Below are 27,595 nucleotides of genomic sequence, written 5' to 3'. Positions count from 1 at the left end.
CAGGTGGTAGGCACAATCTTCATTACACCTCCTGGAATGCGGCAGGCCCTCCCACCACGCACCCTAACCTTACTAGGCTGCTTAGGAGTCTGCTGCATTTCAGCTGCATGACATTTCTGTAAAGCATTAATCAAGGGTTTGGGAGATGCCACAACCGGAGTCGTATTAAACAAAGCATGACCATGCTGTCCAAATAGCTCTTGGTAACACTTATTTATGACGTTCATCCCCAACACACCAGGAACAGAAGCTGACCCACTATCTGGAGGGTTTCTCACCACCAACACCCCACAGTGGGGCACCAACTTACCACACAGTTCAATAGATACTTCCAAATAGCCGATGTAAGGAATAGGGAGACCATTGGCTGCTTTTAGCTGTAGCCAGTGGCAAGCTCTCAAACGCTCTTCGCCCCAGGGCTCAAAGAATTCAATAAAAAAGCTCTCTGTAATAGTGGACACCATTGAACCAGTGTCAACCAGGCACGGTACCTTTACCCCAGCCATGTCCACTTCAATGTGTGGGCAAGAAGCAATTAATTTAGGCGCATCTGCTGAATACAAACCATTAGTTGAGCCTATGAATGCCCCACCCGAGCTGTGGCTCTGCAACGCGGTGGGCGCTAGTTTTCCGGAAGCTGGCTTCCCTGACGTGACCCTGAGAGAGATTGCTGACGGAAGGCAACGCGGGGCCCCCCACACTCCCTAGCAATATGTCCGGGCTGTTGGCACCGTCGACATATAATAGGACCGCGACGTGGAGAGCGGCTACGCCCTTGTGCAGTTTGAAGGAGGGAAATGCTTTGAGTAAGCTGATTAAGTTGCTCCTGTTGCTGTTTTAAAAGCTCTTTTAACTCATTAACCTCTCTCTGAGTGGGGCCAACAATAGATGGTGCCCCACCACGCACAGCAAACTGAAAACTGGACGCTAAAGGCAGAGAATTACTCCTGCCTCGCATACTAGCTGGCAACCCCTCTAATTCCCACCTCATTGCCTCACCTCTGACATCAAGCAGTGTTGCTGCCGGTTTCAGACGAACATACTGTTTCAGCGCACGACTGAGCGCACCATCAAGGACATATTCTATGAACTGGTCACGCAGGAGAACTTCAGTATTAGGCATATCCCTAGGAGCCTGTGCTTTTACTTTCTCCATGAGGCTCATCAAAGCAAGGGAGAACTCTTGCAATGTTTCCCCTTCTAATTGCTTTCTGGAGAAAAAGGCCTCCTGTAATGCAACATGTGACTCATTACATCCATAGAGTTCCTCGAGGATAGAAATAATTTTAGCTGGATCCCCTCGTTCCTGACTAGAGCGATATTTGATTTCATCCCTAGCCTCTCCTTCTAAATGGTCGTACAAAAAGAAGGCCTGATCTGCTGCTGACAAATTTCGTGCCCGTATACACGCCTGTACCTCCTCAACCCACTCGCTCACACTAATCCCCATCCGTCCCCTAAACATAGGACACTTACGATCACGTGGGACAAGCACTAACCTGTCTGTTACTTGGGCAGTAGGGAGTGCAGAAGCTGAAGATGGCCCAGCACTGGAGCTAGATGTGGAAGGCGAACGCTCTGCACGCAGCTTCTCATTGTCAGCCTTTAATTGAGCAATCAGGGTCTTCAATTCCAGTAGTTCTTCCTCCATTACTACAAATAACCAGCTCAAGAAAATAAATCAACCGCTGCTGTTTGTCCTTAGAACCAAAAAAAATAAATAAAAACTACTGCTTGACCATTAAATAGCACAAAATACAATGAAGTAATGGAAAAGTCTCAGCCTCAAGATTGTAAAAAAAAAGAGATCCTGCTTACAGCGCCAAATGTGACGGTACCTATGCTATCCCGATTGGCAACTTGAATTTTAAGATAACTAATTTAATAATACTATAAAGTTACCTTTAAGGCGCACAGGCCCGCTACATATGAGGCACGAGACAATTCCACTCAGTCCAATCAGTTTATTATTTCAATCTTCTAGTCAGAAATATATTAGTTTAAAATCACTCACACATTAAAAGGACATTTACGGCTCAGCTCGAAGCTGGCAGGGACCTACGAAGGAAACACAGCAAACCAAATAAAAGAAAATCGTGCACCAAACCAAAGAAAATACCACCACCCAGAAAGTCCACCACGAGCTGGCCGTTCCTGTCAACAAAAGAAAAGACATTCAAATTACATACATTTCTTGGTTATACAGTTCAGTCCTCACAAATCAAGCAATAGCAGTCCAAGTTAGGAGTCCGTCCTGAGACGAACCGCCGCGCCACAGCAAACGCCAGCCAGAGCGATCAGGACGAGCTGGCCATAAACCAGCCTGAATCAGCCACACTGGACGAGAGTCAAAAGCCAGCTTACGCCGACCAGGACAGCGGGTATGAAGCCGACAACCAGGGCGACGGGCAGGCCGCCGTCAGCCGACGACGAATAACCAGGTCACAGGCGGACGGACCGTCCACCAGGGACAACAGAGTACGGGCAAGCAGCCGGCCAAAGACAAACAGCAGCGTCTATCAAACATACATGTCAAAAATAGAATCTGGAAGCATACGTAAAATGAGCTTTCGCTTACCACTGAGCTTGATGCGTTATGCCTCTGGCAGGGAGAAGAAGCAGTCAGCTGGTACAAGTCACCTAGATGTTACAAGTAAAGCTGAGCTAAAGCTAGACTTACAGATATTAAAGGTGTGAGAAACTTCTTACCAGAAGAAGGCTTGAACAGCAATTAATGTATTAAGCGCGTCAGTCGTATAGCGCCAGTAAACAGTCAAGTCTGAACCGGAAGGAGAACGTGTTGTCTACCAGGTGAGGGAGGGCCCTTTATATACAGACAGCGCTACAACCAATTAAAGTCAGGCACTTGTGTGGTGCGTTCAGGGCCCACAGGGCATACTGCCACACATATATAATACATGGACTATTCCAATATATAAAACAATAAAGTCAGCGGCTGTAAAATGGAAAAATGTAAACAACAAAAATGAAAGCGTATGAATACTTTTGCAAGGTCATGTCAGTGCAAGACACCCAAATCAAAACACTACAAGTATGAAAGCAAAAATGAGTGTAAAATTAGCTTCTTTTTTTTTTTTTTTTTTTTTGGCTTTTACACTAAGAAAAAATGAGAGTAACGTTAGCTTAATTGTTTTGTCCTTTGTCGCTCACAGTTCCCACAGAGGAGACGAAGCCGCGTCTCTCCTCCACGACGTCCTGGGGCAGCGAGAGCGAAGGAGCGGGGAGCCTCAGCCGGGGGTCCCAGCTCTACTTCTCCTCCAAGGCCCGGCTGTCCTTCAGGCACCAGCTGGACAGCAACATCAACGCGGTGGACGCCACCTACTGAGCAAAGCGGAGAACTGCAAGGGAGGCAAACGGACTGCGCGTCATGCCTGGTTGGGAGTCTTCAGGCGTGAGCTTTGCCTTTTCCCTGAAATCCTGAGAACTGTTGGAGGATTTAAGTGAGAGGAAAACAGACTGGATGTAACAAAAAGAGAGGACTCGTTATAGAAACTGATGGGAGAGCAAAGGACCGTCGTTTACAGCTTTCTTCACCAACAAGTGCATTAGTTTTTTTTTTCATTTTGCAAGTTTTCTATTCAGCTCTTTGTGTTTTGATATTTGTGAGTTTTAAAAAAAAGAAGAAGCTTGTTTTCTCTTTGCTCGTCAGATCATCATGGCTGATTTTAAATTAACCTTTTTTTTTTTTTTTTTTAGTTGTAGAGATTGTCATGACTAACTCAGTCTGAAGCACAGAACTAATATTAACTGGTTCCTGTACATTTAACTTTCTAAATTCACAAGCTTGTAGTGAATTACTAAGGAGTAAAAAAAATGATTTTTAATATTTTTGTTACAAAGGTCAAATATCCCTGAAATCGCACATGAAAACGTCACTCCAGCTGTTTTATGTAAAGTTTTTGAAAAGGACAAAGTAAACTGAGCCATACTGCGACTTTTCTATTTCTCTGCTGCTATTTAATTTTCACTCTTTTCCTTCCAAACTCTCAAACATGAAATGTTTTAATGGTACTTTAATGTGCTTAGATACAATGAACTGACATGATGACATATGTGGGGATAATTTCCTCACTGACAACCTAAATATATCCTGAGCTGCAGAGGTCTGCTAACAAAATTTGTAATAAAACCTGTTTTTACATCAAGTGACTCTGATGTTTTGCTTTCTTTTACATTTTCAGTTAGAAATTTACAGTCACTCATCACAGGCAATAATATTATTGATTTGTGGGTCTTTCCTTTTTTTCCAGTGAGGATTTACTGACTAGAAAAAAGTGGTCAAAATCAATTTCTCTGTTTCTCACCTGCACCAGGAAATGGAAAAACTGAAAATAAACTCCTGGGAAAGAGCAACAAATAAAGCCACAAACAGAGTTCAAATATCCGACCAGAACAAAGACAAGAGATTATTGATGGACACAAACTGATGTGTGATTTGGTGAGGAACAAATGAACATTTCTTAAAAGAGTGTGTATGCGTACATTTGGGCTTTTGTGGATCACTTTCCCCTTGTGTGAATTAGAGAAAAACCCAAAATGAATTTAAACTTGTCCTACCAAATCAACTTCCCTAGACTTGTTTATTGCTAAATCGTTCCGAGGTGTGAAATAGACTCACATCTGTCATTAAATGCCCAAAATGAATATAAAATATTTGGGTTGCATAAACATTTTCCAACCAAGTAGCAAAAAGTCCTCTCTCCACATTCATCTAAAACACAACACAGACGAGGCGTCTTGTCCCGAAATGTTTATTAAAAAGAGTATTCACAGTTATAAAAGAAAAAAGAAATCAGTCCAAAATCAAACTCCACACACACAGTGACATCCTCACTGTGTGTGTGGCTTGGAGATGACTCCGTCTGGGTATCGCTCCTTAAAGCGGGCCACGACCTCCGGGTCCAAGAGATGAATGCCGTCCAGCTGGTTCCCCAGGGTTATCCTGGACAGAGCGTGAGAACGGCAACATTTAGTCCTTAAAACAGGTTTAAGATTTACATTTCAAAATTCTACACTCATATTCCTCCTATTTTTGGAACATTCTTGACCTTTGAGTGGAAAACCTTTACCAGAAACCATGACACGGCACAATGCTGAAACGCGAGTCTGATTAGGCGATACGGCGAGAGGCTACATCACCGCTTTAAGGCCTCTAGACTGACTTTTATAAGATTTATTTTAACATTTGAAACACCTAAGGATTCTTTGCAGCATCGTTACTAATTTTTGATATATATATATTTTTCTTTTCCTAAAAAGTGAGCATAGAGGTTTAATGTTTTGATTTAAACCCTGATTTAAGGTAGCATATAGTAAAATGGCCCCGGTTTAAGATTACATTTATCTGTAGATTCTTCCAGTAATATAAAAAAGATCCGTGAAACGAGACATAAAAATTATCGGTGAAGCGACAAACAAACCAAGAGCAAGAAAAAAAGAATGAACGATTGAATAAATCTAAAAAACAATCGAATTTTTTCCAGATTCAGATCAGAATCCGTTAAGTAACGCAACAAAAAATTCAAATTCAAAAACACTTTATTGATCCCACAGGGAACCTAAATGTTGACGTGACTCATATCAATTCCTCAAAGAGTTATTATACATAGTGATGGCAGTAGGCAGGAAAGGTCTCCTGTAGCAGTCTGTGTCACAGCAAATTTGAAGAAGCCTCTGACTGGAGACACTCGGCGACAAAGAGGATGCTCAGATAAACTGTTTCCTCCTAAACAAGTAAAGAGTTACCAGTTGGGCTGGACGTTGTGCGGTCGTCCGAAGAGCTCGATCTTCCTGGTGCCGGGCGACAGCCGCTCGATCATGCCGTAGATCTCATCCGGTTTGTGGCTGGTGGAGCGGACCTGAGTCAGAGAACGCAGACGATTACGTGCTGCCAGGAACTGGAAATAATAACCCGCGGCGGAAGATGATTGGTGCTTTACTTCGGCCACGATGACGTCGCAGTCCAAACCTCGGTTGAACCCCTGCGTGCTTCCCTTCACACCCACCTGAAGACAACCAAACACAACGCCCCGCTGGTTTTCAGGCGTTCGCCTTCTGCAGCAGCAGGAAGAACGACTGATTTGACTTCAGGTTTACCAGACAGTGCTCCTTCCCGTGGTTCAGCCAGTGGCCCGTCCTGCCTGTGCGAATGATCCGCTGCAGCTGGTTGGTTTTCACCCAAATGATCTCATCGACGCGCTCGTAGCTGAGGGGACGCCATGTTGAAACAATCAGGAGGGGAGAAATAAAGAGCGGGCAACATGACAAACAGCAACACCTACCCCCATTGGCTGAGACACTCCCGGCCCAGCTCCATGGCCCTGCGAAACGACAAGATCCATCTGTTAAATTTGGTATGAATTAACTTGCCTAAATTTGAGACTAAATACACACTTGATGGGTATGAATGGAGGAGCAGTCTTATGACGGACGGAGTGTGTTTTACTAGTAAACTGAGGGTGGAGGGTTGCTTCGTTTACCTCCCAGTGACCCAGAGGAAGAGGAAACCATCATCCTGCAAGGCGGGAATGCTGAGTTTCCTCATCTCGTCGTCGGTCAGCGTGCCGTACGGCAGCTCCATGTGGATGTCCCAGGGCGGGTCGGCCATCACCACGGAGAACTTCCCCAGGATGGCCATGTCCAGGTAGCGGATGTCGCAGCAGATCCACTGAGGACCAAACAGCAGCTTTACAATCCGTGGAGGAGAAACCCCCTCGTCCTTCTCGGCGGCGGGTTTTTCTTGTTGCTCACCTGCGACGGGAAGAGTTTGCCCACGTTGCTGTCGGCGTCTTCGGCGTGCAGCCCGATCTCCGGGGTCCCCGACTGGGGCCCCATCAGGCTGCTCTCGGCCTCGGGGGGGCTGTCGATCTCGTAGTGCACGTACTTGCAGGTGTCCATGTGGAAACAGGTGTTGAGGAAGGAGCAGTCGCCGAGGCTCTCGTCTGTGTGCTTGTTGATGATGCGGCTGAAAGACAGAAGTTGGGAGATAGTTGACAAAACGCTTGGTGCTGTAAATCTTTGCCATATATTTTTAAAAAATATTTAAAAATGTGTATTTAAAGGATCATTTTAAATGCCAGCAAAAAAAATAAAAAAAGCTATCAACCTTCTCCTTTGATGATGAATTTGATATTTAAAGATATCAAATTTGCTCTCAGGAACAGCTTAACCCAACATGCAGTACATAATGTGCTTTAATATTCAAACCAACGTTAATAGTTTCTCATTAGTTTTCCTTTCTAAAATGAACCTCGTTTTAAGAATTTAAATTAAAACAATTTTCTTACAACTTCCTAGATGACCAAAACCATGTAGATAAACTCATAGAAAACACCACACTGTCTGAGAGGGAGGCATGTTTTTTATTTTCTTTGCTGAGCACTAATTCACTATTGATTCTTCTACAGATTTTCCATAAATAAAGAAGTAAATAATAAATAAAAGCACAAATTAACAACACTAGTAAAAATTTGTAGTATCAGTTGATGGCTGGAGTTTCTACAGATGAAACATGCCTTTATTTGTAAAAAAAAACAAAACAAAAAAAAAACAAACACAAAAACCTTTCTTTTGGAGTTTTTTTTTGATATTACATTTTATTCATGTATTTATTTTAACCACTAAAACTTTTCAAATGAAGATTTTTAAGCAACTCAAGATTGTTTACACAGATATTTGACAGCAAAAACGTCTTCCTACTTCAATAACTGAGTGAAAATGTACACTGGTCGTTCTGATGCTGGTGTAGAATAAATATGTATTTAAAGAGCAATTACAGCTCCATCTTCTGACTGAAAAGGGCATTTTGCATTCATATTCCACTGTGAAGATGTGGTGTTTAATTTCTTATTTCCATGTACTTTTTAAAAGCATATACCGTATTTTTCGGACTATAAGCCGCTACTTTTTTTCTCCACACTTTGAACCATGCGGCTTATGGCCCGGTGAGGCTTTTCTGTGGATTTTTCTTCAACCACCAGGGGGCTGTTTAGCAGGAAGTGAATCGTTGGAAGTCAACATTGGAAATCAAAGAAGAAAGCGCTGATTTTCATTTAGAACAAGCACATGCTAGCAGCTGGAACAACGGAGAAATGTTTTCAAACTCATATGATGCAGCTTTTAAGTTGAAGGCTATCGATCTGGCAGTACAGATCGATAGCCGCTGTACGTAAGCTCGGCGTGAACGAATCCATGGTTCGGCGTTGGAGACGCAGGGCTGCGTCCTTAATAGCAGATTTATTAAGGACGCAACCCTCTGCTGTGTCCCTGAGATACCAGTGGTTTATAGCCCGGTGCGGCTTATGTATGTACGTTTCCAGTTCTTTAAAAAAAAAAAAAATTTGTAGGTGTGGCTAATAGTGTGGTGCGCTCTATACTCTGGAAAATACAGTATATGTTTGCACTAAATGTTGTAAGAGAAAGTCAATATATTCAGAATAAAACCATGACAACAAATTGAAAACCATAACTAAACTACAATGTTTGTCAAGCAGAAGGCGTAAACAACCTACCGGAAATGCAGCTTGGTGCAGGGCTGTGGTGTGTCTCCGGAGCGGACGCACTCCTCTTTTGTCCCGTGATCGCAGAACTCCTGGACCTGAGCTCGGCCACGAGACCTGAACTTCTCCACGATGGACTGCTCCTTGGCTGTGCTGGCATTAAGGAGCTCCAGGATCTCCTGACTCATCTTTAAGACAAAAATAAAATAAAAGCACTGACAATGAGACTCCTCTGGTCACTCGCCTGCCTATTCGGGGGCTTCCTGAAATATCTAACACAACTCCTAACCTTCTTGCTCTGCTGCTCCTTGGTGGACTGCTGGTTCAGGAGACTCTCGATCTCCATGTCCATGTGAGACGACTGGCCCTTGCTGCTGCGGCCCTTCTTCTCGGCTCCGCTTCCTGTCGCCGAAGTTCCCGGCAGCTGCAGGGAGGAAGCCGGCGTAATGGAGGAGGAGGACGCGTGAGGAGGAGACGCGGAGCTCTGAAGTTTAGGCGAAAAGCCACCTAGGGTCTGGTCTTCGGCTTTTCTCTTGACCCCGGCTCTTTGGGCTCCAGACACAGAGCCGATCATGGCCCACAACTTCGTGTGGTCCACGGCTGCGACGACGGTGGTGGGCGGAGAGGAAGAGGAGGAGATGGAGGTAGGCTGCCGGACCTCAATGAGCTCCTGGGCGGAGAACTTGAGCAGCAGGCTCTGGATGCATCTGTGAGTAACCGTACCTTCTGCCTGTGTTGATAAACGCGACATGAACACACTAAATAAAGGGACAAAAGATGCAGTTAAATAGCCTTACGTCGCTGTTGGGAGACTTACACTGTTGAGCTGATTTGTGATGGCCAGCGAGTCCGTGGGCAGCGAGAGGCTCAGATCGGAGAGGTATCCCAGCAGCCTCTTCTCCAGCTCAGGGTCCGGTGGCCTCTCCGTCTCCTCCTGAGAAGTAGAGGGAGCTGACGGAGCTGGGCTGTCGCTGCTGGCTGTGGACCCCTCAGCGCTGAGCCCGGACTCTGAGTGGAGAACAAGACTGATGAAATTTGTATGGAGAAAATATATGTTTTTTCCATTTGCAGGAAAGGAATCACATGGAGAACATCCAGGGCCCTGAGGCACTTTTCATGTCAATATTCCACAACTTTGACTCATGTTTACTGATTTACTGCATAACTATTTGCTATGTTTGAATGGAAATATTTGAATCTAAATGTAAACTTTTGTCTCTTGTGTTGGTCAGTGTTTTGTAGGTTGGTATTTTGTAATACAAAATCTGGATGGAGATGGATGGGTACGTGGATAGCAGATTGGTGGATGATCAGCTGATCAGAGGATCGATGGACAATTGAGCAATGAATAGTGGCTTCATGCTTCGATTGATGACTGGATTTGATCGTCATATGTTAAAACAAAAGGTTACTTTTTGGTTAGTTTTCGTATAACTTATTATCGCTAATAAATGTGAGATCCTAATGATAACATTTAAATAGCCCGTTTTGCCATCGGTCGTTCATATCAAATTTATAGAAAGTCAGCCATCGGGTCAGTGGACTCCTGAACAGGTTGTATAATTTTAAAATATTCAAAATGTAGAAGGTATACATTAATTATAAAGCAGTAACAAATATTTAATTTTAACAGACACACAATAAAAGGCTCTTTGAATATCTGATGCTTTCAATTAACCCTAGCAATGATCTCGCTTTGATCAAGCTTTCTATTGTGTAAGCATAGTAAATACAGGAAGAGAAACGACGTCCGCAAGCTGCAGATCCCGCTCCCGCCGCCGTGCACATCCCGAACCTCACGTACCCGACCCGGACAGCTGCGCCGGGTCCTTCCGCCGTCGCTTCAGCCTTTCCCGCAGCGAGTCCAGCTGCTTCTTATGGGCCTGGATGTTACTCCATGTGTCCGACATGACGAGCTCGATCGCCGAGCTGTGCGACCACAGAAACCCGTCGCAGTGGACCAAAACACAGGGTGAAAATAATCCGCGCTCCAGACAGTGACGTATGCGGTGGTGCACATGATAAAAAGCGCCGGAATGAAATCCTGTTTGACCAAAGAACCGTTCCGTTTTGCCATAACGGGAACGGTTATGACAAATTCCGAAAAGCACGGGTTGTTATTTTTGTAATTTTAAGAATAACTTTTCTTTGTTAGCATTCATTAAAAATATAACAGCTATGCTTAAAATAAAACACTTTTAGATGGCATGTCCTGGTTTACACTCCTTCTCGGTTGGTGGCGGTATTGCACCAAATGCTTTCTCCCAACCATCTGAAGAAGAAGAAACGTATCAAAGACAACTTCCGGTGTCTCTAAAAGTAAAAGCCCTTTTCCTTTGTGGAAAAATTGCTCTGTAATATTAAAATTATAATTATAATAAAAAAAACATTAGTAGCGGTCCATACAGCCAGGTTTTATGTTTAAATGTAGAACTTGTTCAAAGATACATCTGAGATTTTTTTTTCTTTTTTTCCGTTGCTCGTTGGGTTCCTCCGAAGCTGTTTTTCAAGCGAAACCGTAGCAAAGATGGCGGAGAAAGAGGAGAGTAGTGGAGCTGGAGAAGCCAAAACTGAGCTGCAGATCATCAAGGTAGGTTGTCCTTTATCACCATCACTCAGTTTGATGTAAGCAAACAGAGCCTCAGAGCACTGCGGGTCTTTGGTATGATATGAACTCATAGTTTGTTATTTTCAGTCAGCTGTTGTTATACTGGGTCCCTGTTGCCTTCTTAAAATACACGCTTAAATAATATTCATAAGAAAGTCTTGAATTGCGGACATGTAAAGTGAACTCTAAAGGCTAGTATAATTATAGGCATCATAACAGACAGCTTTATCATTAGGTAAGTCACACTCAATGTAGAGCTCTATTTCATGTCGTTTCTCCTACATTTTATGTCTGGTGTTCGCTTAAAAAAATGTAAAGAAAGAGATTTTTGAAACAATGTCACCAGGCAACTATGAATCTGTTCAGATGTTGAGCAGATCCACGGAACAATTCGTTCATGGATGTGCCATAGTTTTCTTCAGCTGAACAGAAACACACCGCTTCAGTTATTGTATCTAGAAACTAGGGATCAGGCCTGACATCTGGATATAGTGATTCACTCAGACCTCCTCAGACATATAAAGACAGTTACAAAGTCAGCCTTCTATCACCTGCAGAACATTTCCAGGATTAAAGGACTATCTTTAGTCACATTGATTACTGCAGTTGTGTCCTCAAAGGTCTTGTCTTGTTTTGGTTTTTCTGTCATTGTATGCTTTTTTTGTATCAGTGGCCTGAATTGCTCTCACCACTTGTCCTCTACCAACACAGGAGCTGGTGGACGAACTTCATAACTACAGAGATTGCTACTTTGAGACGCACGGCGTGGAGGAGGCCGGTCGGAGAGACGGTGACGTCAAACAGAAGATGGAGGAAACACTGAAGAGGCTGGAGGAGAAAGAAGGTGGCTCTTAATTTTAATAATCAAAATGTTCATAACATTAATACTGTAAAATATCATTCACAAGTAAATTTTTTTGTTTGTTTGTTTCCGTCAGACATCTTAAAACACAACGCAGAGTTTCTGCTGCAGAAAGGCAGGTGTCTGAACGTGACCCCGGACTTCAGCGCTGCGGCCGAGGAGTGCTTGTCCCGAGCGGTGAAGCTGGATCCCAGCCTGGTCGAGGCCTGGAACATACTGGGGGACCAGTACTGGAAAAAGGGAGACCTGGTTGCATCCAAGAATTGCTTCACTGGTGCACTTCAGCATGTACGTCACTTAGACAAGGAGCAGTGATCGTTTTCTCTGTAATGCTCCACTTCATCGCTTATTTATCTTTTTATTGATTGTAGGAGAAGAATAAGGTGTCGCTACGCAACCTCTCCATGGTGCTGAGGCAGCTGCCAACACCCAACAAAGATCAACACGGAAAGCATGTTCTGGAGAGTGTGGACCTGGCCAGGGAAGCGGTGCAGCTGGATGCCGGTGATGGGACTTCATGGTGTGAGTAGAATACTAGTGAGTAATGTCTTGGTGCTTCTTTAAATACTTTACTTTTAATTCATTGTTCCACGTTTTTCAGGCATTCTCGGAAACGCCTACTTGTCTCTGTTTTTCAACTGCGGTCAGAACCCACAATTCTCCCAACAAGCTCTTAGTGCCTATGCAAAATCTGTGAGTTTACACAAGGATACCCTCATTATTCCCGCTGTTAAAACTGAAAAATTCGCTAATATGGTTTCCTTCTGATTAAGGCGACGGATAGGATTGCCAGCAGCATGCCAGATCTGCACTTCAACAGAGCCAACCTCTTCTACTACGAGGAGATGTTCGGCTGCGCGCTCGAAGGCTACAGCCGAGCGGCGGCGCTGGACCCAAACTGGGCGGAGCCGCTGGAGAAGGAGAAGCAGCTGCTGGAGTATCTGGAGAAAGTGACAGAACTCATCCAGAACAAGGTATGATGAACATGCTGCTCTGTCCCACCACTACCCTATGATTTATTGTTGTTTCTTAAGTAGTTCTACAACAAAAAGTTTTAAGTTGCTCCGTAGTGTTTTTTCAAGTTATTGCAGGGTTTCTAAAACATTAGAAAGTTTGCTATGTAGAATGCAACCATAAAACATTAACATTAATAAATTATGTAATTCAATAGTGAGTTGAACTTGTCTTCTTTAGTTCGCTTGTATTGTTTTTATGTGAAAATTTACATTGAGAATGCTTGAAAAGTTCTTCAATTGTACTGTGGAAAAAGCGTGCAATCCCTGTTTAATGCTCAAGAAGTTATTTTTGACCACGAGGTGGCAGCAAAGTGCAGCTATGGTTGTTCTTTTTCATCCCTTCTTAGCCCAAGACCTTGTTTTGTGTGTGTGTGTGTGTGTTTGTGCAGGGCAAGGTGAAAAGCCGTCGGCTGAAGACGATGTTGTCAAACCTCAACACGTCCGCTCTGGGGCCGTGCTCGTCCCCGCAGTTCCGCGCTCCGTCCGGTCGAGTGGGCAGCCTCGAGCCGCGGCCTCTATCCTCCCTCACGCATGGCCACAATGGCGGGGTGGCCGCCCTGGGGAAGGTGGTGTTCAGCCTGGCCTCTCAGGGTCGCATGGCCTTGTAAGTGCAACTACTCTCAAACTTTACCACAGAATAAAAAAAAAAACAACTTTAGGCTTTATAGTTTGATCTCTCAGTCAATACTTTCCTGAGTGCTGTCTAATCATCATGTACTTAGAAATGAGAACCACGGCGGTTCCACTTTGTGAGATTCTGGTTTTTGTTACCACCTTACTTGTTCTCTGCAGTACGTTTGGGATGGTCGACAGTGAGGAGACGTGTTTGGTGGTGATGGTTTACAACACGGCGGACAACTGGGGCGTCCTGATCGGCGACTCCGTGGTCATCCCCGAACCCAACGTCAAGCGTCACAGCATCACACATAAAGACAAGGTCAGCATTTCCTGCGTCGTTTTGTCAGATTTCGCTGTAGGGCCTGTGGGTCTAACCTCCTCATGTTTTCTTTGCGACAGTCGTACGACTTTAAAAGCATACGCGTGGATTCTCCGCTGCTCCTCGTCGTCAACGGGAAGTTACAGAACGCCCAAAGTCAGATCCCGGTTTCTGTCAGCTACCACTGAAACCTTCAGCTGGAGTGAGCCGATTGGTTAGGTTTTTCAAATTTTCCAATTCTGTGCCTGATTTTTCACCTTCTTTTCTGTAAATACCCCTCACTTTTTGGTTGTGTATATTTATGATGTTAGTTTTTTCAAAACAGGGTTATTTTATAAATGAATAAGCTTGTAATGTGGCGTCCTGAATTCTGTTTACTTGACGTAAAGAATAATTTTTTTTCTGTGAAGTTTTTGTTTGTGTGGTTTCTTAAAAAATAATCCTTATGGTTGAATCAGCGTAAAGCCGGACATCTTACAGACAGCTCTACATGTGGCACAGCCGTTTGCATATTTTCAATAGGTAAATAAAGTATAAAACTAAGTGCAATTCATGTTTCATTCTGTAAAACTATTTCCAGAACATTTTATTTAATATTCTTTAATATTCTCAAACATTCAGTCCCACCCTGGGTTTCACATAACCACCAGCTTTGATTGTTCATTACAGTGCACTGGTAAACATGTTTACAATTTATACCCTCAGTAATAAGTCTATCAGTTAAATAAAAAAAAAATCTATATAACTACTGAATTATATTAGTCAATGTGAACCAAATCCACATTTAGCGATGGCCTGCCAGGCCATCGCTAAATGATCTACACAGATGAAAATAAAAGTCACCAAAACCGAAAAATCTACTATTGTATCTAGAAAATATAATACAGTCAATTAATGCAAGAAATACACTTATAGTATTTATAAATCATCAGAACATACCAGGGAAAACATCTGTAAATTTGACAGCAAGCATAAAAGTAAAGATTTGCTTTCAGTGCTTATTGATGAAGGGCTGGTTCTTGTCCCTGGCCGGAGAGCTGAACTGGAAGAAGGTCTTGGCTCCGTCGGCCTCCAGGCAGGAGAAGAAACGAGAATCGCCGAGGGGGGCAGGTGAGAGGAACTGAGGGCTTCTCTGAGGGGTCGCCTGCCGGCCCATCGCTAAGTGAAACCCAGGAAATAGACGGATGGTATTTATTGTTTTCCGATGAAAGAAGACAACTTCGATTAAACGAAAGAGTTTATACAAGTGTCTTCTCATCACTGCCTTGCATTATGAGTTTGTTATTTTGTTATATCTTCTTTTGCTTAAAGGTGTTTCACCTCTGACCCCGGCCTGCCTCTAACGGCATAAATAAACCGCTCAGGTATAGAGCAAAAGTTGTTAAAAACATCCTACTTTTGTTACTCATTTTAAATGGACAAAAAATAAAGAGCTTTAACACCATGCACAATCATCAGAATTATTTAAGATTTGGGTGAATTAACACATAACGGTAAGGTATTATTTTTATAGATCTTTCTTTAAAGGGGCTAGAAAATACAATTTATTGGCTCTGGCCTGATGGTCTGGAAGGCTCTGGTCTGATGGGCATCACTGCATGACACCAGGAAGGATCTGAAACTACATTCAGGTAAAACTCAACACACTCACACGCAAACCACATCGTCTGGAAGTGCTGATTCCAGTTTTACCTGGTGATATAGTGACTAATATCTTTGGGCTTTTTTTTCCACAGGCGCTTGCAAACTATCATTTAGGGAACCTGGTTTAAAAACATGAAAAACAGGACGGTGTGTTTGCAATACCGATGCTCAAGTCTCGATTTCCATGTTGTTGTGGCATGTCTCGCTCCCCGGTTCCCACCACCATGTTACGCAGCCTCAGGGAGTCGTACAAGCCCTGTAGCTTCTGGTACTGCCTGTTCCTCTCCATCAGCCTCTCTGACACCTCACTGTACTTCCTCTTGTACTCCTCCATCACCTGAGGAAAAAAAAGATTTAAAGAGTTACATCATTTCCAAAAGTTCAAAGCCGAATTGGAGGTATAACAACGATCTCTACCGATCTCTGAGCATTTTGTGCAAAATGCATCAAATAGAAATTGGAGGATGTGGCGAAGACTTTGTTTCTTAAAGTAAGCTGCAGCTAGAAGATTTGCAGCTTACTTTCTTCAGCGAGGTGATCTCCCCCCTCATTGCGGTGAGTTCTAGTTCTCTGCTCTGGTTCTGCTGGTTCAGAACTTTCTCCATCTGCTTCAGCTGTGTGTCAGCGCGGGATAGACTGTACTCTTGGTACATACGCTCCTGATGGACCTGCACACACAAAATTTGACTACTTAGGCTTTGCTTTAACAGAGCAAGTTTTATGTGCAAATAATGAGATACTTGACCTGGTAGCTCCAGAAGGCAAGAGCACGAGAACTGATGTCCAGGACTATGTCTGGTCGCAGACCTGCCAGCACCATGGCTTTATACTCCTCGGTGGGCGACAGCTCTGTCCTCACAATGTCCAGCTTCCCGGACAGGGCAGTGGAGCACGCCGGGCAGATGGCAGGAGAGCGGCTGAACTCACCGGATCCGTGCTGATCACAGAACACGTGGGAGCAGGATGTGACCCAGGCGAAGCCGCTAAGCTTTGCCCGACACTTTGGGTAATTGCACAGCAGTGTGTCGTCGCCGAGAGACATGGCCATCATTCTGGGGGAAAAAAAGAGCAAACTTTCTCCGAGTCCAAAATATTAATACTGGGATAATACATCTAGAGTGGGAAGGCTAAAAAATCCTGGGCAATATATAAAAGTTGACAGCTCAATATCAACAAGTTTAGATTTGATTAAAGAAGTAAAATGTAGATTTTAATATTTTTTTGGTATGTCATCAGTATCCATATGTAGAGTATTTTATAAAACGATTTGTCTCAATTTTGCCCAGTTTAAAGAAAATATAACAACCCTGCCAATTCTTCCCAATTGGCCACAATGTCTGTTGTTTTCAAATTTTAAAAAAGAAGAAATTTAAAGTGAAAATAATTTACTTTGAGTTAGTACAGAATTTCTAAAGTACAAAAAATTTTCTTATAAAGTACTTTTTCCACAGTATTTCAGGAAATAATGACCCTTGAGTGCTTAGACTACGTTTCAACTACTACTTTGGCTGCTAATGCTAACTATGTAAGTTATTACATTTTATGCTTCTTTTTACCAACTTTTATTTTTTTTAAGGCCGGAAGGCTACAATATAAATTTACATTGTGTTGTTATAAGGTAAATAAAAATATTTATACATTTAAAATTAAGCTATGTTTACAGCAATTAAATGCTAAAATTAGCTAGAGAGCTAACAGTGGTTTAGCTTGCCCACTAACTAAAGCTAATTAGGGTTGGTTGCTGTCTTCTGTGCTTATTAAAGGCGTTTTCTATTATTTATTTAATATTCACATTTTTAACACCACTTCTTACAGCGTTTTACATTAAAATACTAAAATAAAAAAATAAAACCGAGGCATAAAACTTATTTTTTTATCATCCAACGGCTAACTCTTACCAGTTAATTCTTCCTCTAGCAGCTGTTAGCATCAAGTGACGCTATACTAAAGATTGAATCTGACTGTTAATACTAAAGATTATATTAGTTATATAAATGTAGCTAATATATTATATAATTAGTTATATAAATATAACTAATATGTCTCAGTATTACAACCTTCAAACGACTAACGTTGATTTAATGTACCATAAGCTATGAAATATGTGAAATATAACTAAATGGTGTGAATCGGTGGCTTTCAAAGTGGGTGTCGCGGCCCCTGGAAGGCCACAAGGGGGAGTAAGAGGGGCCAGAGAAAGCTGAAGGAAAGATGAAAGCAGAAAAAAAATAAAATAAAAATAATTATCTAATGAATTACACTAACCATACATTTTTAATCATATTTTTTTAAATCATAAAATCAAATCTGTCTTTTAATCATTAATAAAATCTAAGTTAAAGTAATTTATTGAAATGTTATTTACCATGCTCATCTTCCTGATTGGCTGCCAGTCAAATTTATTAAGCTTCTTTGCTCCTCAAGCTAATGTAGCGAGTGTGAAATTGACACATTTCTGACTAGAAAGACAGAAGAACTTTTGGCCAACTAAAATCAGAAGGTATGAGGGAGCATTTATGCTAAATGAAGGTAATAATTATTGAACAGTGATTGAAAGTGAGAAAAAGAACGTTCTAAAATTTGATGTTTTTTACTTATTATGTAGCATTGTCTGTGATTTTGCCTATAGGGGGTTTCCACCTAGAAGCTAATGCTGTTTGTTGTTTGGTCATGGCATGGAAACGTTTGGGAACTCTTTGTATAAGTTACTGACCTACAGCTGGGTTATTTTAATTTAGACAGAATTAAAATGACCTTGTGATGACTATATATCAACCTTATTTGACAGGTTTGTGTACACACACAGGACATTTCAAATTTTTACAACTTTGCTCTCAATGAAGACGGTTAAACTATAAGAAAGTTAGTTAGTTAGTTAGTCAGACTTTTCTATGTTGCTTTGGCTTCTTCATCTCTTAGTGGATAATGACAATTTCTTACCAGCTTCATCCAAATTCATCACAAGGTCTTTTGCTTTTGTCCTGGGGTTGATTTTCACATTTTGCACCAAAATCCGTTCATGTCTGGGGCACAGAATCTGTCTTCTTTGTGAAACATATAACGGCTGGACATTCCCATGATGTTTATTCACATAAATGTTCAAAATGCTGGAAGGTGTCACAAAACTCATTGAGGTTCACAATCCTCTTCTTGATAAACAGCCTGATTTAATTAGATTTTAAATGGTGTCACTCAAGGAAGCAAGGTGTTTAAATGCGCTAGATCCATTGACCTGTCTCTGATTAACTCAACTGATTGTGATAAGCTTGCATACTTATCTGCAGTCTCGCACAATTGTACAGGGAATTGTAATCTTGACTTTGAGGAGTAATAACAATCTCTCTCTTTTGATGGCACTCAGGAAAAAAAATAATTCTGGCAATTCTAGTAGACCTAAACATGAAAGGTTTAGTCTGGTTTAATAGTCAATGAGAGAAAGACCTGTTGTTTCTCTTATGTGCTGTAAATATCTGGTGATAACTTAGAGGAATTTCCCTTTTGGAACTGAATTACATGAATAAATCAGCAGCTGTGTTTTGAAGTAAAGGCCAGGTTAAACTGTAATAGTTGCTCTGCGTGTTTTAAATGCTACTTAAACATGGTACCTCCACCTCCTCCTCCTCCTCTCTCCCCCCTCTGTAGCTTTTTTATCCATCCCTCCACGTGGTACAGGAGTAAAGGCAGGGGGTGAAAGAGGGGCATTGTGCTGTGCAGCAGTGGATCCGGGGGTTCATAGTGAGAGAGGGGAGATGCTCACTCAACTGTGTCCAGCTCGCCATTGTCGATGATTCCCCGTCTATTCTCTTCCTTTTAAATAGAGCTCCAGTGTAAGATGCGGGCTTTTTTTTTTGTTGTTGAAGGGGTAGTGGTAGTGGGGGGTAGTTGTATTATGGGCTCGGTGATAACACACGAATTACATACGTGGATGTGGAATGGCCCCACTTTGTGCACAACGCTGCTGTTGATAATTGGCCCTATGGAAAGCAAAAGGTTAGAAATATTGACCGTGGCGCAATAACAGCACTACCAAGTCAGAATTTTATAGAGATCAGATTATAAGGCAACCTGCCATGCTTATAACGAGACTCGCTTTCTTTAATAACTGAGGAAGCCAGGAGTCACCCGTTAGATTTGTTTTTACTCTTTATTGTAGTTTGATCAAATATTAGATAATAACCATTATGGAATGATCACAGTGTTCTCCCCCTCAATTAAAAAGTCAGCACTTATGTCCTACTAGATTAATTTTTTTTAGGGTGTCCAGTAGCCTTAACGCCTATTGTCACTTTTTATTTATAGTTTATAGGTTCGGTGTGAGTGTCAAAAAGGGCCAAAAATAAATAAATAAATAAATAAAGCTGAGAGGGAAGGGAAGAGAGAACCCAGGGAGGTTGTGAGTTACACGCTATTGAAATGCAAATATCATAGAACAAGGAGTGGTTCAGTGTGTGTGTATATGCATGCAGCGGAGCAGCAGTAGGAGAGGAGGGGCACAAATTGGACAAGTTTTTTTTCTTTTTGAAGCTGGGGAGGGGGGGGAATGGACTTTAGAAAACAGCCACACACACACACCGCAGCTCCATATGACACGGTGCGGCCAGGCGGATTTCCATATAGCAACTCTTTTTTTGATGTTGTTGTCTTTAACTTTCTTCTACAAAATCCGGCGCTGCAGAGATTTCTCCTTTAAGGTTTTACTTAAGAATTTGTGAAAACTGCGCTCATTTGGGAGGTTAAATGCGCGCAGGAGCTCGTTCAAGTGCGCAAAAAAAAAAACAAACCCGTGTCTGGTGCCATTCGAGCGACTGATGCCCCCCTCTCTGTCTGACTCGCCGTGAATCATGTCACGCCGGAAACAGAAGAGACCCCAGCAACTCGTCAATTCAGATCCGGGGGGCCCGAAGTTGCTGCAAGGTGAGAGACTTACCTTTATCTTGCTTTTGTCGTTTAAATGCTGTTTTAATTCAGGGGAAATAAAGCTAGAAGAGCAATTCACTTTTAGAGTTGGCAACAAAACTAGAGAGAGAGACACTGAAGAGCACCGATGTTCACGTGATCACGTTACAAACAATGCATCTGAGTTGATGGACCAAGAAAAGTTTACACGTGTGTGTTAGGTTTAAATTAGGCAGACTGTCTAGCTAATTATTTGAGTGGCTTCCCACTCAAAGAAGCCAGTCACTTTGGTGGATGCCTACAAATTTCCTCTCTGTGTGGTGAATAGAGCAGGATTAGCAGACATACATCTGTGGTCATTTTCACGAGCTGCCCATCCTTTAGGAAACTAGCAGGCTGCTTAAGGCTGACTGCTGGAGCTCTTTTATTAGCATGAAGCCCTCACAATAACCTGCGTGGTCAGGGGGAAGGGAAGGCAGTGCTTTTTTTTTTTTTTGAGGTAAAGATTAATCTTCCTCTCCTGAATTGTCTTCAGTCTCTGCAGTCCATCTATACTTTTCTTCCTCATGCACCCCTCTTTTCCCATTTTCAACCCTCACAATGCCTCCTCCCTCCCCTTTTCTTTCCCAGCTCTATTGACTGTATACTTCTGCACAGCTGGGGGGTTGAGATGGATAAGAAAGGGTTTCACGCATTATTACCTCCTGCGTGCAATGCTTTGCAGGTAAAACTTTCAAAATCAGGAGTGCAAGTTTAGATTTGTAGTTTGTGATAGGTTTGCTGCAGGTGCAGGTTTGTTTCTAAATAACAAGGAGGGAATTTCTGCGAGGTACAGTCTTTCATTCCATCACTATACCTCTCCAGGAGGGAGTAGTTAGTTTGTCTCTCCTTTGTTGTTACCCTCCCCCTTCTTTTTTTTCTTTTTACTCTTTCTCACTCTGTGCTCAAGATTCTGAAAGAATTTGACCCCTGGGCGGCAGAGGTCAGATGAGTTGACCAATCAGAGCATGTGGACAGTACCCAGAACCCTTAGCATGGCCTGACCCTCGACCTCCACTGTGACGTAAGGGGGGAGGGTGAATGAGGAGATGAAAGACGTAACTGCCGCAGGGAGGGGGACTGGGTTAAGAGGGGTTATGGGTTGTCTAGGTGATGTCCATTGTCCTTTAAAATGTGCTGCCATAGCAACAAGGTGGTCTGTGAGCTTTTTTGTGTGCGCAAGATGTTTGAAGAGTTTTGCTCCAGGGAGCACAGATTGAGACAAGACATTTCAAAGACTGGTGGACTGTGAGTTTCTTCCACTTGTTTATTTGCTTGTTGGAGGTCATTTCCAGGCGAGCGTTTCCTTTTGAAGCTGTAACTATATCTTGTGGTATGCAGACAAGTTTGCAAACTAAATTTTGTAAACAATAACTAAAGTCACTGAGATAAACAGCCTTGGAACGTAACTGAATATGTGGGTTGATATTGGGAACAGAGTTTTACACAGTTGTTCCTTTTTCCCATTTTCTGGTTTTTAATAAGTGTTGTTTCTTTCTAATCGATCTTCAGATGACCACCTGAGCTTAAAGTCACCATCCACATCTCTGGGATCAGACCTAACCTCATCAGGTTCTTCCTCCTCCTCCCCCACCTCACTACAAGACTGCCAGCCGCCCCTGGCCACTCGCCCGTCTCCTGGAGGGCTCCACGCGCCTTCCTTGCCCAGTGAGAGCTCACCTCCTCCCCACTGGCCCAGTCACATTGCTCCCTTTACCACCTCCCTCCCCAACACCCACTCCTCCCTCTCCCCTGACTTTCCTCACCCATCATTGTCTTCCCAGACACACTCACCTCCTCCCCTGGATCAATCCTCTGGTACCCACAGCCTGAACCACCAAGTTAACACTCTCTCCATCATGACCTCTCCCCCAATGGGCAGCTCTGCCACAACAAATACCTCGTCCTCCTCTTCTTCTTCCTCCTCCTCTCAGCAACCTCAACCAGACAGCTCCAGTCCTGGTCAGCAGCAGTCTTCCACCTCATCAGGGGAGCGGGGGCAGATCCAGGTGCCCCCAACCCTGGCGGTGCTTTTAGAAGAACTGCGGGTCCTGCAGCAGCGGCAAATCCACCAGATGCAGATTACAGAAGAGATCTGTCGGCACGTCCTCAGGCTCGGAGGAGCTGTCTTTGGCCAAGATAACAATGCACAAGCTAGCGGTGCAGACTGTAACCAGAAGTCCACTGGAACAGCATCTTCATCACCTACACATCCTTCAACCAATACTCCAGTAACCACAGCTTCATCCCTGTTGAGTGGACTTCCTTCTTCCCTCTTTCCTCAGCCCGCCATCTCCAAATCAGGTACTTCACTAATCAATGGAGATAGACCCCAATCCTCCTCAACTTCTAGCTCATTTTCATCATCCTCTTCTTTAGCCATTTCTTCCAGCATCAATTCATCTGTTGCCTCCCTGCACCCTCTGTCCTTGTCCCTGGGCCTGTCACCACGCTACCTCCATGAGAAATCATCCAACACCTCTTCGTTTGGTCACAGCAATAGCATCAGTTTCCAAACTCCTTCCCTTCCCACGACCAGCCACTCACAAGACATTCAGTCAAGCTCATCTCTTATCTCTGCCTCCCCGTCAGGACGCCCTCAACATGTCTGCAGGTTCTGTGGGAAAGTCTTGAGCAGTGATTCCTCCCTCCAGATTCATCTGAGGTCACATACAGGTGAAAGGCCCTATCAGTGTCCGGTGTGCCTGAGCCGTTTTACAACAAGAGGAAACCTCAAAGCCCATTTCCTGAGACACAGAGAGCAGAACCCAGAGCTGTCCCTTTCTCTGCTACCCCCTGCGCTGTCAGAGCAAACACAGAGTGGATCAGCCCCAGGTTCAGTTCAAAGGAGAAGAAAACGGCGGGTTGATGATGACGAAGCATATAATGGAGTGAAAGGAAGTGTTCCCAGTATAACAGAGAGCATGGCTTTAGGATTACTGTCTGGTGGTTCGACTAGGCCTTCACCTTCCTCTCTACCTCTGCCTCCCTCAGTGGACATGGCTCTTCTGTCCACAGCCCATTCACTGTTACAGCTAAACAGAGCATCAGCAGCTGTTTCTAGCACATCTAGCACTGCTCTCTCTTCATCATCTCCATCTTCCTCTTCTACTTCTAGTCAGTATAAAGGAGCTAAACAACAGCGGTTTGATGAAAACACTCCTCCTCACTCTACTCTTCACACAACTTCCCCATACTCCCAACTTGCCCACCTCCCCAAGATACTTTTTCCGGGAGGTGCATCCCCCCACCACCTTGCACTTCTCAGGCCTCCAGGTCACCCATCCACTTCCCACCTCTCCTTATCTCATCAGCTACCATTCCCATTCCCTCCTTTCCCAAAACCGCCCACCTCTTCCCCCTCCTCCTCCTCCTCTCCCACCACCTCCACCCAGACCTCAGACACTTCCAAGTTGCAGCGGCTGGTGCAGAAGCTAGAAAAGCAGCCACAAGGCGGTGCCTCCTCCTGCCCTTCTGCCTCCTCTCCTTCCACCTCCTCACAAACCTCTGCTGATGTTAATGGTGATACAAGTGTGCGTGACCTGACTACCACCTCAAGTGCCTATCGCAGAGAGATGTTGGCTGCTCTCGGACTGAGCCCAAGTGTCAGCGCTGCAGTGACTGGTCAGGGAGTCTCAGGTTCAGGTCCTACAACTACCACTTCAGCCCTGCCCACAGCCCCGGTTGCTAATCAGTGTGGAGTGTGTATGCGTGTTCTCAGCTGCCCCAGAGCTCTTCGGTTGCACCAGGCCACACATTTGGGAGAGCGCCCCTTTCCTTGTAAGCTTTGCGGCCGTTCTTTCTCCACAAAGGGCAGCCTTAGGGCACACCTGGCCACTCATCGTGCCAGGCCCCCGAATGCCCGTGCCCTGAATTCTTGCCCACTCTGTCCTCGCAAGTTCACTAATGCCTTAGTTCTACAACACCACATTCGTTTGCACCTTGGAGGGCAAATACCGCCTGATGAGGAGATTCCTCCTGACGATGGAGCAGAAACAGAAGGCGCTATCTTTAAAGACAGTCGTGGCGAGCCTATTAGCTCCCTATTAAAAGTGCAAATCCTTCCACTTGCCTTAACAACAGGGTCCAAGTCTTCAGTGGATGCTCTCAGCTCAGGATCCAGTTTTAAGCAGTCCAAAGCTACTGATTCAGATTCTGTCAAGAATGAAGAATCTGAGCGTTCAATTCCAAGTGTTAGTCCACCTTTAAGCTGTAATCCCCCCTCAGCAGGAGCTGATAAAACTCTGCAGCTTGCAGTAATTGCCTCAGCTGAAAGCCCCACAGAGGAGAAAACCCAGATTGATCTGGGCTCTGCCAGTCCTTTCAAAGCACCCTTACCTAGCTCTCATTCAGTTGTAGACAAGGTAGAATCTGATGATACTCCTCTCTCTCTATGTATTTCAAAGCCTGGTGTTGATAATACTACAACTAGACTAGTTAACAGTGATGTACAACGTTCCCCAAATGAGCATACACAGAGTCCCAGTCACACTCCAGACCCCCCATCTGCGGATCCTGCACCTTCACTTTCACCGCCCACCAGCCCTGGAGCTACCCCAGAGGCAGAGGAGACTGGTAGTGGTGTTAAACAGGAGCTGAGAGGGAGAAACACTTCCAGTAGTAAAGGGAAAAGCGATGCTACTACATCCAGAGAGTCTCTTTCTACATCTGAGCCAGAACTGGGTAAGGAAGCACCAGTGAAGGAGGATTCAGCTGCCCTAAAAAAGCTGTCGGATAACCCAGAGGCTCCTGCAGGGGCATCAACACCACATGCCCAACCTGCTCGACCCGACAAGCCCTACAGCTGCTCCCACTGTGGAAAGGCGTATGCCAGCCGAAGTGGACTTAAGGTATAGTTAAACAAATAAACATTTGCTAGAATGTCTTTAAAGTAATCCATTCAAACCTATTGGTAACTAGTTGTTGTGTTTCTTCTCATCAACAGGGTCACATGAAAACGCATCCTGGAGTGTTGACGACTACCCCTAGCAAGGCTCAAACCAATGAAAGTGACCCTTCAGAGGACCGCGGTACTTCAAATAAAATCTCCGCGCAGCAGGAGGAAAAGCAGGGACTGGCCCCTGAGAAAGGTGACAGCACAGCTCTGCTCCCAACCAGTGGTGGCTCTGATGTGACCACTGACACCATGGACACCACAACATAGGATGTGTTTCAGTAGATCCTGACAAAGGGAATGTATTTTTAATAGAATGAGAATTGTTTTGTAGAGTCTGTAATTCTAACTCATAATTAGTATTTGAAAAAGAAAAATAGGTATAGTTTATTTTTAGTACTATGACAAAAAAAATGTTGAATGTAGTATTTCTGCTGTCTATTTTTGTACTTCAAAGACCACAGTGAGGCCTTATCCTACACCCTTCAACGCATTGTCCACTTGTACTTTGCTGACACATTTCAGCATGTACTGTATAATATCTTTCTTACAAGAAGTACAGTATACGTTGATGTTTTGTTTGTTTGTTTGTTTTGAAAAGGAGTGTCCAGAAGTTTCATACCAAAACAGGCCACGTTTATAACGGCCACTGAACTGTACATAAAAACTGCGGTTGCCTTTTTTTTTTTAATCGCTACTGTTTTCTTTCCTTTGTTTCAATGCTGCTTAATGAGTGTTTTCTTATGTACTGAGTTGCACTGTGTCCCACGCTGCCGAAACATCTGCTGAACAAACTCACCCCTACGATGACTGTAACTATGATGATTGTATTATCAACTCCGGGTGGTTACAGTAAAACCTTTTTGATGATGGTGAATGTCTTCCCTGTTTTTTTTCTCTTTTTTGTGGTGCTATCTGCAGTTCTGAAACCTCCAACAAGGATGAGCCCCATCCTCTTACTGCTCCCTCCACTCGATCCGCTGCTCTCTCTCTCTCAGCGCACTTGAGGGTGCTTCACTGCTTCGTAAATCGTATGCACTCACTGGATTCTCTGCTTTGCTCAGTTTAGTATTTGTATGCGTTGCCTTCTCCCTGTTACCCTCCACCCCCTTCTCTCTCTTTCTTGTAGCAATGACAGAATGTGTTCCCACGCTTCCCATGTGATGTTAAAAAAAAAGTAAATAAAACAGTGGCAATGTGAAGTGGAGACTGGTTTGTTGCTTTTTTTGTTGTTGTATGTTCCTGTTTAAGCCTCTGTCTCTGTGAATTCATGTATCTGTTTAAGCATTCTGGTTGCATGACTCTTGTTCTCTGTGAGCCTGTATGCACTCTGTTGGTCAGTTTTCTCTTGTTTGTTCCAGTTCTCTGTGTGTCTGGATTGGAGGAGGGAGGCTGGTTGAGGGGGTCTCCTTTGTTTGAGGAGCTGGGCTGGCTGTCTCCTAATTCTGTCTTTTAAGCCCTCAATGTCTTATAATATGTTTCAGTTCCCCAGCACTGTGTGGGTGTGTGTGTGTGTGTGTGTGTGTGTGAAAAGAATAATCAGAGCCTGTATGAGTGTTATTGAGGGTGCAGCTGTAGAGGCAGCCACCTCCCTCCCTCTCCCCGTGTCATTCTCTCTTTCATACGCAGTCTCTTTCATTTTCTCTTTCATTTCCCTCCATCGCTCTCTGCATTCACCCCCTCATCCCCTCCTTCCCACCCCATGTAATGAGCTGACACACAGGAAGCTCTAATCCTCTCACAATGCCTCCCCCTCTCCCCCATCAAAAAAAAAAGTGACTGGAAACGGGACAGGGGGCAACAGGGACCAACCTGGTCCAGCTGTCCCCAAAATGGCCGCCTTTAATCCGCCAACCCCCTCCGTAGTAGCTTTTTTTTTTTCTTCTTCCCTTTTTTTGAGCCTGTAGGGGATCCAGAAACCATGACGACCGGTAACCAGGGGGAAAGAATGGCCAAGAGCAGAGAGAAGGACAAAAGCTGTGAAAGGAGCCATGTGTGAGAAGTTTGTCCACATGCGTTCATGAGTGACAAGAGACGTGTCTCAATCAAACGGCAAAGAGTGAGAAAGTCGGTGGTTTTGAGAATCCCAGAGAAGCAACCATGAAGGCCCTCTGGTGTCCCAGCTTTGATCACATGTAACCTGGTCGTGACTCATGGGCACACATTAATCACCATCGGCC

The 27,595-nt window shown here is 43.9% G+C and overlaps 5 protein-coding genes across 5 annotated transcripts; 2 read left to right on the top strand and 3 right to left on the bottom strand.

Annotated features, from left to right (window-relative positions):
• Positions 1 to 597: 597 nt before the first annotated feature.
• LOC111610943 lies at positions 598 to 2,642 on the bottom strand. The gene is made up of 3 exons (XM_023346100.1): positions 2,579 to 2,642; positions 2,015 to 2,058; positions 598 to 1,653 (listed from the first exon to the last, which is right to left on the bottom strand). The coding sequence occupies exons 2-3, from the start codon at positions 2,016 to 2,018 to the stop codon at positions 623 to 625; spliced, it is 1,035 nt and encodes a 344-aa protein (XP_023201868.1). The 5' UTR covers positions 2,019 to 2,058; positions 2,579 to 2,642; the 3' UTR covers positions 598 to 622.
• Positions 2,643 to 3,684: 1,042 nt separating this feature from the next.
• On the bottom strand, positions 3,685 to 10,550 carry mettl3 (methyltransferase like 3). The gene is made up of 11 exons (XM_023346099.1): positions 10,324 to 10,550; positions 9,337 to 9,527; positions 8,809 to 9,249; positions 8,532 to 8,707; positions 6,772 to 6,985; positions 6,501 to 6,688; positions 6,303 to 6,341; positions 6,118 to 6,226; positions 5,961 to 6,026; positions 5,767 to 5,879; positions 3,685 to 4,963 (listed from the first exon to the last, which is right to left on the bottom strand). Exons 1-11 carry the CDS (start codon positions 10,427 to 10,429, stop codon positions 4,852 to 4,854), a joined length of 1,755 nt encoding a protein of 584 aa, XP_023201867.1. The 5' UTR covers positions 10,430 to 10,550; the 3' UTR covers positions 3,685 to 4,851.
• Positions 10,551 to 10,812: 262 nt separating this feature from the next.
• On the top strand, positions 10,813 to 14,351 carry ttc5 (tetratricopeptide repeat domain 5). Its single transcript, XM_005807211.3, has 9 exons — positions 10,813 to 11,109; positions 11,839 to 11,971; positions 12,066 to 12,277; positions 12,361 to 12,511; positions 12,591 to 12,682; positions 12,763 to 12,963; positions 13,395 to 13,609; positions 13,798 to 13,942; positions 14,023 to 14,351. Exons 1-9 carry the CDS (start codon positions 11,047 to 11,049, stop codon positions 14,128 to 14,130), a joined length of 1,320 nt encoding a protein of 439 aa, XP_005807268.1. The 5' UTR covers positions 10,813 to 11,046; the 3' UTR covers positions 14,131 to 14,351.
• Positions 14,352 to 14,439: 88 nt separating this feature from the next.
• On the bottom strand, positions 14,440 to 17,524 carry ccnb1ip1 (cyclin B1 interacting protein 1). Its single transcript, XM_023345843.1, has 5 exons — positions 17,485 to 17,524; positions 16,332 to 16,638; positions 16,108 to 16,254; positions 15,749 to 15,923; positions 14,440 to 15,100 (listed from the first exon to the last, which is right to left on the bottom strand). The coding sequence occupies exons 2-5, from the start codon at positions 16,635 to 16,637 to the stop codon at positions 14,934 to 14,936; spliced, it is 795 nt and encodes a 264-aa protein (XP_023201611.1). The 5' UTR covers position 16,638; positions 17,485 to 17,524; the 3' UTR covers positions 14,440 to 14,933.
• Positions 17,525 to 20,147: 2,623 nt separating this feature from the next.
• On the top strand, positions 20,148 to 26,617 carry sall2 (spalt like transcription factor 2). Its single transcript, XM_014471829.2, has 3 exons — positions 20,148 to 20,500; positions 22,034 to 25,371; positions 25,467 to 26,617. Exons 1-3 carry the CDS (start codon positions 20,428 to 20,430, stop codon positions 25,683 to 25,685), a joined length of 3,630 nt encoding a protein of 1,209 aa, XP_014327315.2. The 5' UTR covers positions 20,148 to 20,427; the 3' UTR covers positions 25,686 to 26,617.
• Positions 26,618 to 27,595: the final 978 nt, after the last annotated feature.

The sequence above is a fragment of the Xiphophorus maculatus genome, chromosome 14 (genome assembly GCF_002775205.1).
Source record: "Xiphophorus maculatus strain JP 163 A chromosome 14, X_maculatus-5.0-male, whole genome shotgun sequence".
NCBI lineage: Eukaryota > Metazoa > Chordata > Actinopteri > Cyprinodontiformes > Poeciliidae > Xiphophorus > Xiphophorus maculatus.
The sequence above is the reverse complement of the archived record's forward strand: the minus strand, read 5'-3'. Positions and strand labels throughout refer to the sequence as shown.

Coding starts and splice junctions, on each gene's coding strand:
- mettl3 (XM_023346099.1), bottom strand. CDS start 10,429: ATGTCGGACACATGGAGTAACATCCAGGCCCATAAGAAGCAGCTGGAC. Junction 8,708..8,808: donor AGGAGCAGCAGAGCAAGAAG/GTTAGGAGTTGT, acceptor TTTGTCTTAAAG/ATGAGTCAGGAGATCCTGGA. Junction 6,342..6,500: donor TTCCTCTGGGTCACTGGGAG/GTAAACGAAGCA, acceptor GTCGTTTCGCAG/GGCCATGGAGCTGGGCCGGG.
- ttc5 (XM_005807211.3), top strand. CDS start 11,047: ATGGCGGAGAAAGAGGAGAGTAGTGGAGCTGGAGAAGCCAAAACTGAG. Junction 12,278..12,360: donor TCACTGGTGCACTTCAGCAT/GTACGTCACTTA, acceptor TATTGATTGTAG/GAGAAGAATAAGGTGTCGCT. Junction 12,683..12,762: donor TTAGTGCCTATGCAAAATCT/GTGAGTTTACAC, acceptor CTTCTGATTAAG/GCGACGGATAGGATTGCCAG.
- ccnb1ip1 (XM_023345843.1), bottom strand. CDS start 16,637: ATGATGGCCATGTCTCTCGGCGACGACACACTGCTGTGCAATTACCCA. Junction 16,255..16,331: donor TTGCCTTCTGGAGCTACCAG/GTCAAGTATCTC, acceptor TTGTGTGTGCAG/GTCCATCAGGAGCGTATGTA. Junction 15,924..16,107: donor AGATCACCTCGCTGAAGAAA/GTAAGCTGCAAA, acceptor TTTTTTCCTCAG/GTGATGGAGGAGTACAAGAG.
- sall2 (XM_014471829.2), top strand. CDS start 20,428: ATGTCACGCCGGAAACAGAAGAGACCCCAGCAACTCGTCAATTCAGAT. Junction 20,501..22,033: donor GGGCCCGAAGTTGCTGCAAG/GTGAGAGACTTA, acceptor ATCGATCTTCAG/ATGACCACCTGAGCTTAAAG. Junction 25,372..25,466: donor CCAGCCGAAGTGGACTTAAG/GTATAGTTAAAC, acceptor TCTCATCAACAG/GGTCACATGAAAACGCATCC.